Genomic DNA, 16,625 nt, shown 5'->3' with positions numbered 1-16,625 from the left:
GTTTTTGGTTTTATTTGTTTTTAAGTAAAATGCCACAATTCTGAAATGATTTCTCAAACTTATGACATACCCTAATTAAATTCGAATACAATAGCATGTGATTTACCAGATTATAGTTTTGTATTTTTATTATAGAATCACATTTGTCTGGCTAATGTTACAAAAGTAACACTATGTACAAATTATATTATACAATAAATTAAGAATGGGAAGAGTAGTAAATTTTTATTCCTCTTCTCATAGTTTCCAAATGCATGCGGTGGCCGAATCCGTAAATCATTAGCCATGGAACTAGGCTGACCATTGCTACGTACAATAATTTATCGCAAAATAGTTTTTCAGTAACCTTGGTTTCAAAATATTTCATCCATAATGTGGAAGCTTTGTATTAGTTAAAATCTGTAATGTGAGTAGTAATATAGTATATACTTATGTTATTTCCACATTACATTATCAATTCAATTTCAATGTTTAGTCTGCCAAGTAAAAGGTTAATTACAATATTGTCATATAGCAAGTTATCGTAATAAATAGCATAGCATAGTAGTAGTTCACACCACCAGGTATTAATGATTACAAATACAAAACATTTATGTGAAGCATTAATTGTACTTCAATGTGTGGTGGGACCAGCAGTCTTTACCAAGAATGTTACACTTATAATTTAGCTGAGATTTTATGACACCAATCATATTTGAAGCATTCAAAATCCTATCACCCATAAATGGTAACAAAAACCTTGGAATCTCCGGCCTCATGATAATACGACTAACACTATGCCAAGGAGATTAAGGTCTATGGATATTGGATACAATAAATTACCTTGTGCACTGGTGTAATTTTCATTACATGATTCATGCATTCCAATTTTTTTATTTAGTTCCCATGTTGTACTTTTTCTTTCAAATTAGCAAACACAGAGGAATCTCCATCTCTAATAAAATTTAAATAATGGAGACTGCATTTCTTCACTCTTGTTTTTTTTTATTTTAGATTCCATTGCCGTAAACGGCTCTGTAATTTTTTTACAGCAACTAGGTTTTTTTAAATCAATTCCTTTCAATTCATAATATTGTCCTATTGTGAAACAGTATTTATTTTTGAAACCAATAAATAGGCCTTTATTTGTCATTGCTGATAATTCAAGCCTGGAAATAATATTGTCATGAGATATTATGCTAATGTAAAGACGTGAGTAATCTTATAAATAATAATTCACATATTGTGTATGGAACTTACTTAATGATGAATCTAAGTTGTGACCATATGACCTTTTTAACTAGCCCCCTTCCATATAAACAGTAATATATTTAAAAACGTACGTTTCACCATTAAGAATACTCACGGATCATAATTACAAGGCACACAGTCGCACGATGGTCACAAAGTAAGTATTTAGAAACGTGGTATAATTTAATACTATGATATTAATATTATGAAGGTTTGACAACCTTTGAATTGTAAAGGAATTATATTACTTTTATTGAACCAAATAAAAGCATAATAAATATTTATAATTGGACTTAGGTATGTAATTGATTTAAAAATATATATATATATTTTTTTAAGTAGGTACGTTCAATAAATAATACAAACATGTATAAAATTTAACGCCGCAAAAAAACGTCACTTATGTGAATTAGCTTTTCATGGATTGATATGAACCATTAAAAGAAATTATTGTATTTTCAAATTTATCCCATAAGAGGAATCGTCATGATAAAATATTTGACGTAAATTCGCCAAACCATGTGGCTATCCATGACTGTGCCTGGTTCACCCTATCGATTAGGCGATTCGCACACTGCACCGCATTACACAGCGTAATGCGTGAATGCGTGTTCTTAAGCTGCTTGTAAGTATCTCTTTTTGTATTGAAAAACGTGTATTCCAACATACAGAAAACGCATTCATGCGCAGTATTACAGATCACGCGCCTACATGCAGAGAAAAACGCGTCCCCGTGCGTGGTTGCAGGGCGAAATACAGGGTATGGCACACCGAGTTTTGCTGTATGATGCATGCTGCTGTATGGATCTCGATATTGATCGATTTATATTCGAAATCGATGTCGAGAAGCAATTTGGAATATGAAATGTAAAGAATATAGCGATAGAGTACAGAAAGTGAAGCAATGGGAGGAAATAATAAATATGTTTACCGAGCAGGGCCCTTATTCTGTATGATAGTGTAAACGCGTAACGCGGCCGTGTCATGTTATCTTCGAGAAATGTGTGTGGAATGGTATTCTGTAAGCCGAATTTCTATAGTCCTAGACATGATGCGTTGTGTTACGTGCTTGTTACACACTGTCTAAATAACGTGCGGGATAGAGAATAAGGTCCCAGAATGTGTCAGAGTGTTGATCAAAATTTGTGTCTATTCCAGTAATTGCTCTTCGAATTTTGCTTAACAAATAATCAAAAGATGCAGATGACATACGCCTATAATTGAAAAAATTATCTTCATAAATTGTCTTAAATCTAAGTAATTCCGAACAAATCACCCATATATAGATCTTGCTCGTAAAAAGAGATGTACCCAATATCTTCTATAGACTTCGTGAGTGTGTTCTGCATTAATAACCATGTTTATATAGAAAACAATTCTCTGCACTGTACTATTACAACCGCGAGCTGCTGTTAAATGAGGCTCCAGGGCCACCGCATACTATCTGCAGCCCCGCGCGTTTGTGCGGAGAAATCTGCATGGTGATGCAGATCTACACTCCTGCATCTCACTCTCATACGGAGCAACCACGCGAGTGGCCCCGTTTCCACGTACCCCGCAGCGTGAAGCGAGGCAATGTGTGAACCGCCTTAGGGTTAGAGGGTCGCTTCCAAGATTCGATTACACGGTATAATTAGAGGAATACCTCACATGAGTACATAGCAATAACTAGTTTCTTCACATGGTTACTAAGTCAATATATTTATTTTAAGAAGCTTCCGCTAGATGTCGCTATATAATTTACACATTTAACTGCATTGCGATGTCAAGATTCTCGCGGGTTTCGTTAAGGTTTGGAGTGTTTAAGACTCAAAACATGTGATACGATTTGACGTTTGTTGCGTGACCGTTCTTATTTGAATTTCCTCCACAATCTAATCTTTAGCCTTAGCTTAAAATTGGAGGAGGGAAACCTCAGATGGGTCGGTTCACGTTAGTTTTTGCAGACTCCTCTTCAGGAGTTTTATACGAATAGTTAAGCTTAGGAGGGGGTCATACTTGCAAAATCGAGAACCAAGGTTTACAAGTACGTCCGCCTTAAGGCGATACCTCAAGGTCCATTTTCATACATTTTGTTTCACCTTTAATCTGGGTAACTAAACAAGTATTGGCAAGTAAAGAATTTAAATTCACGTCTAGTTAGTAATTAGTTCTCGCAGTTGAAAGAAAAACGTAAAAATAATTAATAATCATGGATATTTCTACCTTTAAAATTTCGTCATATTAAATTTTAAAGGCCGAAATATCGACATTTACGTAGTCAACCTCCAACCACTGTCGCGGCTAGTCGGCTTACAACTTTTAGTATTTTGATAATAAAATGCCTTCCTGTGTTTTTAGATGATGTACAAATTATACTTTAACTGTGGATTAAAAAAATGTTTTACTTCATACGTTAGTAATAAGTATACACTATTAACTTATTTTTTAACTAATAAATGCATTTTATTCGACTGTCGTGGCGACGGCGGTCAACGCTCGTGACGTATCAATGCGAGCTGTAACTGTCGATGTATATATATCCTTTTCTAACGAACGTATGCCTAATCTTTGTATTCCTTCTTCGAGCCAATTTGTAATTTATATGAATAGGTATGTGACTATAGTGAATAGTGCGCCGTTTTTATGTGCAATATTGTTAGTGTATGACGCGTCTATTTGTAAAACGTCATTGACTTGCACAATTTTTTTTCTATATTTTACAATATTATTATCAAGCCCGTAGGTAATGTTTACATTCATGATACAGAATTATTTTAGATTGTCCACGCCATCTCGAGATACTTGTATCAATAATTATAATGAAAAATTACTAATGGAGGTGTAGTGTAGGTAGGTAGGTAGGTAGAGGTAGAGTGGTAAGGGTTCTACCTCTTACCTTACTACTGTGATTTAAATCCCATTGAGCTTATATGGGGCATAGCAAAATAGAAGCAGCTCATATTGTAGAAAATATTAATATTAAAGTAATGAAATGATTCATTCAAAGTACAGTTTTAACAATAATTTACAAATTAATGTTCATTTATTATCCAAATCAAAAGTAATTATTTTTTGTTAAAGGAAGCATATGTGAGTGCATTTCAAGACATAACCGAAGATGATTGGAAAAACTCATGTCAATATGTAAGAAAAATTTAAATTGAGTATTACAAGAGAGAGCATACCCTGTAAGAGGATATTGAAAGAATTGTAATAAATCCTAAAGATGACAGTAGTAGTTCTTCAGAATCACAGGATGACTGTCCAGCCAGCTCCAGTCATGAAAATATGGACATTGATTTTACTGAAATACAATATTTGGAAGAAAGTTTTTGGTTTTATTTGTTTTTAAGTAAAATGCCACAATTCTGAAATGATTTCTCAAACTTATGACATACCCTAATTAAATTCGAATACAATAGCATGTGATTTACCAGATTATAGTTTTGTATTTTTATTATAGAATCACATTTGTCTGGCTAATGTTACAAAAGTAACACTATGTACAAATTATATTATACAATAAATTAAGAATGGGAAGAGTAGTAAATTTTTATTCCTCTTCTCATAGTTTCCAAATGCATGCGGTGGCCGAATCCGTAAATCATTAGCCATGGAACTAGGCTGACCATTGCTACGTACAATAATTTATCGCAAAATAGTTTTTCAGTAACCTTGGTTTCAAAATATTTCATCCATAATGTGGAAGCTTTGTATTAGTTAAAATCTGTAATGTGAGTAGTAATATAGTATATACTTATGTTATTTCCACATTACATTATCAATTCAATTTCAATGTTTAGTCTGCCAAGTAAAAGGTTAATTACAATATTGTCATATAGCAAGTTATCGTAATAAATAGCATAGCATAGTAGTAGTTCACACCACCAGGTATTAATGATTACAAATACAAAACATTTATGTGAAGCATTAATTGTACTTCAATGTGTGGTGGGACCAGCAGTCTTTACCAAGAATGTTACACTTATAATTTAGCTGAGATTTTATGACACCAATCATATTTGAAGCATTCAAAATCCTATCACCCATAAATGGTAACAAAAACCTTGGAATCTCCGGCCTCATGATAATACGACTAACACTATGCCAAGGAGATTAAGGTCTATGGATATTGGATACAATAAATTACCTTGTGCACTGGTGTAATTTTCATTACATGATTCATGCATTCCAATTTTTTTATTTAGTTCCCATGTTGTACTTTTTCTTTCAAATTAGCAAACACAGAGGAATCTCCATCTCTAATAAAATTTAAATAATGGAGACTGCATTTCTTCACTCTTGTTTTTTATTTTAGATTCCATTGCCGTAAACGGCTCTGTAATTTTTTTACAGCAACTAGGTTTTTTAAATCAATTCCTTTCAATTCATAATATTGTCCTATTGTGAAACAGTATTTATTTTTGAAACCAATAAATAGGCCTTTATTTGTCATTGCTGATAATTCAAGCCTGGAAATAATATTGTCATGAGATATTATGCTAATGTAAAGACGTGAGTAATCTTATAAATAATAATTCACATATTGTGTATGGAACTTACTTAATGATGAATCTAAGTTGTGACCATATGACCTTTTAACTAGCCCCCTTCCATATAAACAGTAATATATTTAAAAACGTACGTTTCACCATTAAGAATACTCACGGATCATAATTACAAGGCACACAGTCGCACGATGGTCACAAAGTAAGTATTTAGAAACGTGGTATAATTTAATACTATGATATTAATATTATGAAGGTTTGACAACCTTTGAATTGTAAAGGAATTATATTACTTTTATTGAACCAAATAAAAGCATAATAAATATTTATAATTGGACTTAGGTATGTAATTGATTTAAAAATATATATATATATTTTTTTAAGTAGGTACGTTCAATAAATAATACAAACATGTATAAAATTTAACGCCGCAAAAAAACGTCACTTATGTGAATTAGCTTTTCATGGATTGATATGAACCATTAAAAGAAATTATTGTATTTTCAAATTTATCCCATAAGAGGAATCGTCATGATAAAATATTTGACGTAAATTCGCCAAACCATGTGGCTATCCATGACTGTGCCTGGTTCACCCTATCGATTAGGCGATTCGCACACTGCACCGCATTACACAGCGTAATGCGTGAATGCGTGTTCTTAAGCTGCTTGTAAGTATCTCTTTTTGTATTGAAAAACGTGTATTCCAACATACAGAAAACGCATTCATGCGCAGTATTACAGATCACGCGCCTACATGCAGAGAAAAACGCGTCCCCGTGCGTGGTTGCAGGGCGAAATACAGGGTATGGCACACCGAGTTTTGCTGTATGATGCATGCTGCTGTATGGATCTCGATATTGATCGATTTATATTCGAAATCGATGTCGAGAAGCAATTTGGAATATGAAATGTAAAGAATATAGCGATAGAGTACAGAAAGTGAAGCAATGGGAGGAAATAATAAATATGTTTACCGAGCAGGGCCCTTATTCTGTATGATAGTGTAAACGCGTAACGCGGCCGTGTCATGTTATCTTCGAGAAATGTGTGTGGAATGGTATTCTGTAAGCCGAATTTCTATAGTCCTAGACATGATGCGTTGTGTTACGTGCTTGTTACACACTGTCTAAATAACGTGCGGGATAGAGAATAAGGTCCCAGAATGTGTCAGAGTGTTGATCAAAATTTGTGTCTATTCCAGTAATTGCTCTTCGAATTTTGCTTAACAAATAATCAAAAGATGCAGATGACATACGCCTATAATTGAAAAAATTATCTTCATAAATTGTCTTAAATCTAAGTAATTCCGAACAAATCACCCATATATAGATCTTGCTCGTAAAAAGAGATGTACCCAATATCTTCTATAGACTTCGTGAGTGTGTTCTGCATTAATAACCATGTGTATATAGAAAACAATTCTCTGCACTGTACTATTACAACCGCGACCTGCTGTTAAATGAGGCTCCAGGGCCACCGCATACTATCTGCAGCCCCGCGCGTTTGTGCGGAGAAATCTGCATGGTGATGCAGATCTACACTCCTGCATCTCACTCTCATACGGAGCAACCACGCGAGTGGCCCCGTTTCCACGTACCCCGCAGCGTGAAGCGAGGCAATGTGTGAACCGCCTTAGGGTTAGAGGGTCGCTTCCAAGTTTCGATTACACGGTATAATTAGAGGAATACCTCACATGAGTATATAGCAATAACTAGTTTCTTCACGTGGTTACTAAGTCAATATATTTATTTTAAGAAGCTTCCGCTAGATGTCGCTATATAATTTACACATTTAACTGCATTGCGATATCAAGATTCTCGCGTGTTTCGTTAAGGTTTGGAGTGTTTAAGACTCAAAACATGTGATACGATTTGACGTTTGTTGCGTGACCGTTCTTATTTGAATTTCCTCCATAATCTAATTTTTAGCCTTAGCTTAAAATTGGAGGAGGGAAACCTCAGATGGGTCGGTTCACGTTAGTTTTTGCAGACTCCTCTTCAGGAGTTTTATACGAATAGTTAAGCTTAGAAATGGGTCATACTTGCAAAATCGAGAACCAAGGTTTACAAGTACGTCCGCCTTAAGGTTATAGCTTAAGGTGGTAGCTCAAGGTCCATTTTTCATACATTTTGTTTCACCTTTAATCTGGGTAACTAAACAAGTATTGACAAGTAAAGAATTTAAATTCACGTCTAGTTAGTAATTAGTTCTCGCAGTTGAAAGAAAAACGTAAAAATAATTAATATGCATGGATATTTCGGCCTTTAAAATTTAATACGACGAAATTACTTGTTTAGTTACCCAGATTAAAGGTGAAACAAAATGTATTAAAAATGGACCTTAAGCTATAACCTTAAGATACCAGCGCCAAAAACCAGGGTTCGAAATACTTTCAAGTTTCAAGTATTTTCTTTCTGCATATTAAATTTAATCCTTGTTTCAATTTACATAAGGAGTGTAATTGCGTTTAGTAATAAAGTACTTCAAAAACTTGGTTTCTCGAAATACCAAGTATTTTCTTACGGCATAGGAAATTGATCCAAATTTCCATATAAGTAAAGAGCATAATCGCCGATCGCATTTACAAACAAAGTATTTTAGCACTTGGATTGCCGAAATACTTAAAATCTTTTCTTTCTGCATAGGACATTGATCCGTGAGCCACTATCGATAAAGAGCACAATCGCGTTTATAAATAAAGTACTTCTAATACTTGCATAGGAAATTGTTCACTGGAAACATCAGATTAAGAACTATAATTGCATTTGAGCACAACGGGCCTGAACGCGGACGTAGCGCGGCGAGCCGCGTGGACGTCATGACTCGTTCGTGTCACTAGGGAGAAGCCGAGTAAAATACTTTCAAGTCTTGCGAGTCGGCACCTGGTCGGCGTACTTGCAAGTAAATACCTGGTGTAAAAACCTGGTCGCGTAAATACGCATCATCCCTACAGTTATACTTATTGAGTCAGTGTTGCCTAACTGGAATTATAAAATACAGCGTTTCGCAGAAATATACAGTAAAGAAAAGACTAAAAAATAAAATAAACAGAAGTGTATTTTGATTTTACAGGGTAATTAAATGAACGTATGAAGGAGAAAATAATGATCTAAAGTTAAATTTGCGTTGTAGCGCGCTCATTTAAACAGTGAGCAAACTACCGCTTTTAGTCTGCCGCTACGCTAGCCAATCAGGGACCGTGCAAGTATTACGTAACGCAATTTGGGGGGAGGGGAGTTTTGTGAAACGTTACAAGGGCGGGGGGAGGGGGTTCGTACCAAACGTAAAGGTACGTAAAATATTGCATGTAATATTCATATTTATGAATAATAAAGCGTTAATACTTAATGTTTGTGTAAAAATTTAATCTGTTCCGATTATATCTGATGTGATTTCTTGGATTCAGATCACAGCGGATATCCATGCCAAGGTCATTGCGTAATGAGAGTTGAACACCCTGAACATTGAGGAGAGGGGAAAACGGGAATCTTTTGCACGTGATCCCACACACCTGCGTTTTCTTGGCATTGAAGTTAACCAGGCTTTTTGAACCCCATATAGAAATGAGGTCCGGAGTCCGGTTGACCTCAATGACAAGATCCTCGCGCCTGTTCAGTGTCCTTTCGCGAACTAGGGGTCCATGAACCGTGCTGTCATCAGGTGTCAAGTGATAACTTATCATCGATATGCAGAAGAAATAAGGTGGGCGACAGCACCGAGCCGTGAGCGTGCCCACGAATGACGTCACGCATTCTACACCCTGCGGGAAGCCAGAAATCCACGCACACAAGTTATTGAGCAAATCATATACCAGAAGTTTGGAAAGGAGACCACGGTGCCAAACCCTATCAAAAGCTTTGACTATGTCGAGGCTCACAGCTGGAGTCCCGCAATTCCTGACGAAAACTGTATTGCCTGTCACCGATCAATGAGTGATCCTTTAGGTAAAGGGTCAATTACGCGTGTATTCCATAATGTGGAATGGTGCAGATTTTATAATGTATGACAATTATTAGAATAAAAATTCGGTTATAAAACGTTTTCTTTAATATGTGTTTTATTTAGTTAGCTGTGTGTAGGGTTGATCAACATACAAAAATAGTCTCCCATATAACTAAAATTTATTATAAAATATTTTTTTACAAAATTATAATCACGAGCGATAAAATTAAAACACAGCGGTAAAGTAACGTATTTTTTTATTTACAAATCCAAAAATCCGAGATAACATGTATTGTCATCTTTGAAATCATTCTATTGCTTTTAGCACTTACAACTAATAAGTACAATAATAAAAAATCGAAGAAACTAACATGCACAGTTTACTGAAAATTATAAGCTAAAAATTATGTATCCCCCCAAAAAAAAAAAAAAAAACAATAACAGATCATTGATAATTTAAAATTATTTTTTTTACCTTTGCATAAAAGTCAACTATGTAGAAATTATGTTTTAATATTTCAGACAATGTAACACAACAAGTCATTAAAAATACACATTTTAAAATCCAAAACATCCAAATTGCAACAAATTTATTACAAAAACCCAAGTGACATCACTCGAAAGTTTCATAAATTCTATACTATTTACTTACATTAGATATGATGCATTATAATGTACTTAAAACTATCTGATATATTTTATTACCTTCGGTTTAAAACATTTGAAAGAGAATTGCCGCTTTTATAATACTGTTTAACACCATTAAGCATTTTGAATATACAAATAACATCTTAGTAAGATAGAATATTCATGATCAATTTATTTATATTTAAAAATATACGTTTCACAATCAAGAATACTCACGGATCATAATTACAAGGCACACAGTCGCACGATGGTCACAAAGTAAGTATTTAGAAACGTGGTATAATTTAATACTATGATATTAATATTATGAAGGTTTGACAACCTTTGAATTGTAAAGGAATTATATTACTTTTATTGAACCAAATAAAAGCATAATAAATATTTATAATTAGACTTGATATAATTGATTTAAAAATATATATTTTTATTTGAAGTAGGTACGTTCAATAAATAATACAAACATGTATAAAATTTAACGCCGCAAGGAAACGTCACTTATGTGAATTAGTTTTTCATGGATTGATATGAACCATTAAAAGAAATTTTTGTATTTTCAAACTTGTATTAGAAGGTAAACTGAAAAAAATAACGAAATTAATACATCGCCGTTTGTTCAATATATTGGAATTGTAAATTATTTATAAATTTTTAATTTCCTTGGATATTATTACAACTGTAAATTCAGTACACAAGCGCTCCACACAGAAAAAATATCTCAACTTATAGGTTTATTTCAAAATTTTATTAACAATTAAGGTAAACGTTAAAAATCAAATGCGGTACAAAATGTAAAATACATCCAGTGGTATTACAAAAAAGTTAAACAGGCGACGAACACGTGAATAAAAAATCTTCTATTACAAATTCATGTTTAAGCATTGGTTAGAGTTAGAAATGGTTTAAACATTGTTTATATTTAAACACAAGCCGACGGTGTTTTAACGCATGTTTGATCTTAAAACTGCTTTCCACGTTGGTAGTAGGTGGTAGTCTATATTTTGTGACTTCAGTTCTGTTTTTTAAGTAGTAATTGGAAAAAAGCCCGAGCAATGAATCTAAATCTTATAGATTATGTTGATATGGAAAATTTAGTTTTCATGGAGAACTTTCTTGATACTGGTATAACCGTAAAATAACGAACCTATTCGAATATTACGATGAAGTTACTTTTAAAAAAAGTACAGATTCAGCAAATCTTTTGCCAACAAAATATTTGATATTATCAAAGAGATTATATAGAGCGGACATTAGGAAGGTTATCACACAAACATTTGCGTATATGTGATGGTTCACTCAGTACTCAATCTACCGTGAAGTAGCAAAACATCAATGTAAAATACTTCATATTTTTCCCATATCATGATTTTCATGTTTTAAATGCGAAGATTAGCATATTTTCTGTAAATATAATAATTTTGTATTTATATCTAAGGACGCTGTGTCATGTGAGATCTTGTCATATGGACATTTCAAATAAGACGGCGACTTATGATCAATTGGTAATAACTTGTGGAGTAGAAATTTGGCTATGATATCCGGTCTATAACTAACTATATAGTTTAATGTTTTTGGATTTTATAAAAAAGATCTTCCTTGTGATTGCCGAGGTGGAACTATAGACCAACAAATACAAGTACATTAGATAATTTTGTTTATTTTTGAGTTAAATAGCTGCACAACACAATTAACGAATAATAATTTGACTCACACTAACAGGCACATAGAGGGAAAATAGACTAATTTGACATCTGAGAGTAAAAATTTTCTCAGTTTTGCTACAATTTTTATTTGTGGTTTAACGGGTATTTAGATAAACAATATTTAAACACTATTTTGTAATGCAAGGACTTAGACAAGACTATAGAAATGGATTTTAGAATTAGACACTGTTTAGCTAAACACGTGTTTAAACTGTGTCTCGAGTATTTTTTTGTAATAACACTGATTGTGTCTAGTACGGTCAACATAAAAATTATTATTTTATTGTAAATATTGTTAAAAAAACATGTAAATATCCAATATGTTGACGTTTTCACACTATTTATTATCCTATTGTAAGAACACAGGAGATCACAATCGTGCATATCAACATTACGCTTCATACTAGAAGGAAGATTTTTATTTAAATTTCATTTATCTAAATTTAAATTATATCTACTATGAAAGAATACATATATCCATTGAATAACGTTTGCAAGTTTGCAGAAAATTCGACAGTTTTCAATCATAAAAAAATGTACACCAGAAATATATATATTTTTTTCGTTTCATCAAAAACGTAATTACATTTTAAATTATAAGATCCAAAATTTCAGTAAAATAAATCTATATCCCTTATTTCGTCGACTCGATCTCTAAGTCATTTTACCTATTTTGATAAACTTGCAAACCTCGGAGCCTGCCTACGCTATAACCGTCTCAGCGGCACCGCGTAGGGAGAGTTCCAGTCCCTCTCGAACACTGCCTGCAGATCCCTCCGTACGTCAGTAGTGTTCAGCCCCTCATCCTCCAACACTAACGCGACCCCTGCAGTGTTGGTGAAGTAGTCCCCGGACCAGTTGGAGGTGCCGATGTAGGCCGCGCGGTCTGTCACCATGTATTTGTTGTGGTTGACGCGCGCGTACGGTATCTTCTCTTGGTCTGGCGTTGACGGGACTATGAAACGTTTCTGTGGAGAGTGGGGTTTAATAATAAAACTGACTGTATAAAAAAATATAACAAAATTTCAAAGTTAGTAAATTTTAATTGTATTTCAAATCCAAACGAAGATTTTGTTTACACTTTATTGTAATTAAATTATTACATTTTTATATCGTGACTCAAAAACTGAACTCAACATAAACAGTTGAGATTTTTTTCTTTTTGTAACATGTTAAGTACATGACGGTTTCCCAGGAATTTTAAGTGAAACTAAGCAATAAGCAAATATTATGTTTACACCTTCTTGTCATAAAATGATTACATTTTTATATCGTGACTCAAAAATTTAACACAACATAACAGTCAAGATTTTTTTGTAACTTGACGGTTACCCAGAAATTTGAAGTGAAAGTAAGCAACAAGCACCGCCTTACCACTTGTATGCTGACTCCGGGCACGGCGCCGGACAGCGCGGCGAGTGACCGCAGGTAGTAGTCCTCGGAGCCGCTCGAATGCTTCCACCAGCTGATAAGCATGCGCACGCGCACCTTGTGCTCGATCGCCGCTTTCCGGATCGCGTCGTCGATCTTCGGCCAGAACCTAGAAATGCAATTTAATAAAAATAATATTTTACCGCCATCCAACCACGGACCACCGTAATTTAGAGCCCTCAAGGACACTAATATAAAACTATTTTGACGGACCACGTAGTCCGCCACGTGACCACGAAGGCTGCAGTTTCCGAAACGTCGGAACGAAATTATAATATAAAACCGCGATAAAATCCGAAAAATAGTTTTATGTTAATGTCTAACATTCGCGTAAACATAAGAAATCCCTTACTCGTTTTACAACTCCACACCATTCGCGACATAAATGCTCGATGACTTATATAAGAGTATAAGAAATAAGAAATAAATTTATTTTCCAAAAAGTTACACTTCTTATAACAATTAGCAACGATGTCCACACTAGGCTATGCCTGTATCGTGGACATCAAAAACAAAGTTTAATAAGACAAACTGTACACCAACTAAATTGCAATAGACTATATGATCCGAAATTCTTTATTTCCTGAACTCCTAAAGTACGACGAGACTTTCCCGCCCTTACACCCACCACTACAACTCCTGTAAGCCAGGATCAGCAGTGCCACGCAATTTATGACACCGAGCGGTGAAGCTCGGCGAGTCTCAGGGAAAACTAATTTGTCATTATCCCGTAACGAAATTATTCAAATAGAAAGATAGGGAGGAGTTGGAAATATTAATTGTCCTTTATTAACTTCCCTCCAGAGCAATGCGGGTGACAAAATCATGATGTAAGGAGGCGATTTAACCTCAAGGATAGGGACGTTTACAACTAGATAAGCTAGTTATAAAGTACCACGGATAAAATTAAATGAAAGGGTCCTATTACATGAGCTGTTAGATTTGATTACAATAGGCATGGCAATAACGCCGGAAAGCACGGAAAGTATAATAAAGCACGTAAAGTACGACGAGTATAATATTCAAACTCACAAAAGTTTAGGCGTGAACACACAAGCCGGCTGGTAGTCCATCACGGATATGTAGACGAACTGCTCGGCCGACTCGATGAGGGAGACGATCGCTTCGGCGTCGTCGGTGCGACCCTCGGGGCTAAACGGCGGCGGGGAAGACTGAAAGTGAAACAATCATACATACAATTATAAAATTACAATTACAAAAAACGGCGATAGCCTAGTTGGTTGTGGAACGGACTGCCGAGACGAATGTCCGCAGGTTCAAATCACACGCATCTCGACTTTTCTAAAGTTATTTGTGTAAACTATGTGGATTATCGCTTGCTTTACCGGTGAAGGAAAACATCGTAAGGAAACCTTGCATACCTGAGAAGTTTTCTATCGGAATTTTGAGGGTATATGAAGTCTACGAATCCGCACTAGGCCAGCGTGGTGGACTAAGCCCAATCCCTCTCTGTAGCAGAGGAGGCCCGTGCCCAGCAAGTGGGACAGTATATAATACAGGGCTGATATTATTATACAATTATAATACGAATTTGCTGGTAGAATATAATTTAAATCGGCTATAGCCTAGTTGGGTGTGGAACGGACTGCCGAGACGTATGTCCGCACATGGGGGAAGGAGGGGGGTTGCAATCTTTAAAATTTGTAGTCACCTTGCTGCGATTGTTTATACGGTGAAGTTTACAAGCGAAAATATAAAATACTATAAGATACAAATATAATCCACTTCGTCAATTATTTATGAGTATCAGCTGATACTTGAGTTCTAGTTCAAATAATTGTATTAATTTTTATTTAAATGTAAGCAACTGTAAGTTTTCTTGCTAAATTAAACCTAGGTAAAGACAAGGTAAAAATCTTCCATTTTAACGCTGCAGCGCCGCCATTCTTATCAGTATTTTAAAATTTATAAAACTAAAAGAATACATGGTATTCTCTCCTAATCATCATTTAGGTAAGGTAAAAAAACTTATTCTTCTTTAGGTGTCTCTTTAGTGAAACGTTTCTAACAACGACTCATTCTTTCAAACCTTATTATTAACCACAAAAACTTATAATTCATATTTAAAGTCCATAATTAAGCAAAAACTGGCTCATTCACAAATACCTATTGAACCCTAACTAATGACGTGACCTTTACCTCCATACATTGTGCTAAATCACAAAGCTTATCCACGTTGAAATCTTTTAGAAATAATTGGTTTAGTTTATATAAAACACTGGCTAATACAACTTTTTCAATACTACATACATACATACATAACATCACGCATTTTATCCCCGAAGGGGTATGCAGAGGCGCAACTAGGGCACCCACTTTTCGCCAAGTATGTTCCGTCCCATGATGTGATAGGGGCGAGCCTATCGCCATATCGGGCACAAATTCCAGACTCCGGGCTGATACTGAGCAGAAAAACCCAAATATCACTTTGCCCGACCCGGGATTCGAACCCAGGACCTCAGAGCGCTATTGTACCGAACGTGCAATACAACTACGCCACCGAGGCAGTCTTTCAATACTAGAGACGTATATTTTAATATTTCAGCAAGACTAATGGAAGCAAGACATTTGTATTTTATTATAGCAAACATAGACGGAGGACACGTTAAGATTTTGTTTTATAGAAGAGGAAACTAACAAGTAGCTGATCCAATGGTAATGGCCCATAAACAATTAAAATATCCAGAGCAAACCCCACGCTAGCGGCAATAGCCTAGTTGGGTGTGGAACGGACTGCCAAGACGAATATCCGCAGGTTCAAATCCCAAGGGCCCACATCTCTGACTTTTCTAAAAAATCATGTGTGTATTCTTTGTGAATTTATCGTTCGCTTTAACGGTGAAGGAAAACATCGTGAGGAAACCTGCACATCTGAGAAGTTCTCTATAAGAATTTCGAAGGTGTGTGAAGTCTACCAATCCGCACTAGGCCAGCGTGGTGGACTAAGGCCTAATCCCTCTCAGTAGTACAGGAGGCCCGTGCTCAGGAGTTGGCAAGTATATAATACAGGGCTGATATTATTATTTATTATTAAACCCCATGCTGACACACGCTTTTCTTGAAAATCCCTATATCCTAACAGCTTGGTAATATCGCGGGTGAAAATCAGTTGTCTATAATTATTAACTCCAACTCTATAGAGCCAAACGAAAACACAAAAA

At 35.0% G+C, this 16,625-nt stretch overlaps 1 protein-coding gene across 2 annotated transcripts in view; it reads right to left on the bottom strand.

Moving 5' to 3' along the window:
• Positions 1-9,904: 9,904 nt before the first annotated feature.
• Positions 9,905-16,625, bottom strand: part of LOC115446182 (5'-3' exonuclease PLD3) — a 40,543-nt gene continuing 33,822 nt past the window's right edge. For both annotated transcript variants that reach the window (XM_037440385.1, XM_030172748.2), the window contains exons 9-11: positions 14,476-14,615; positions 13,387-13,552; positions 9,905-12,980 (exon numbers count right to left, since the gene is read on the bottom strand). In XM_037440385.1, the coding sequence (XP_037296282.1) occupies positions 12,720-12,980; positions 13,387-13,552; positions 14,476-14,615 (567 nt within the window). In that variant the 3' untranslated portion in view covers positions 9,905-12,719. The remainder of the gene's footprint in view (positions 12,981-13,386; positions 13,553-14,475; positions 14,616-16,625) is intronic.

The sequence above is a fragment of the Manduca sexta genome, chromosome 19 (genome assembly GCF_014839805.1).
Source record: "Manduca sexta isolate Smith_Timp_Sample1 chromosome 19, JHU_Msex_v1.0, whole genome shotgun sequence".
Taxonomy (NCBI): Eukaryota; Metazoa; Arthropoda; class Insecta; order Lepidoptera; family Sphingidae; genus Manduca; species Manduca sexta.
This window is presented reverse-complemented; position numbering and strand designations above follow the sequence as displayed.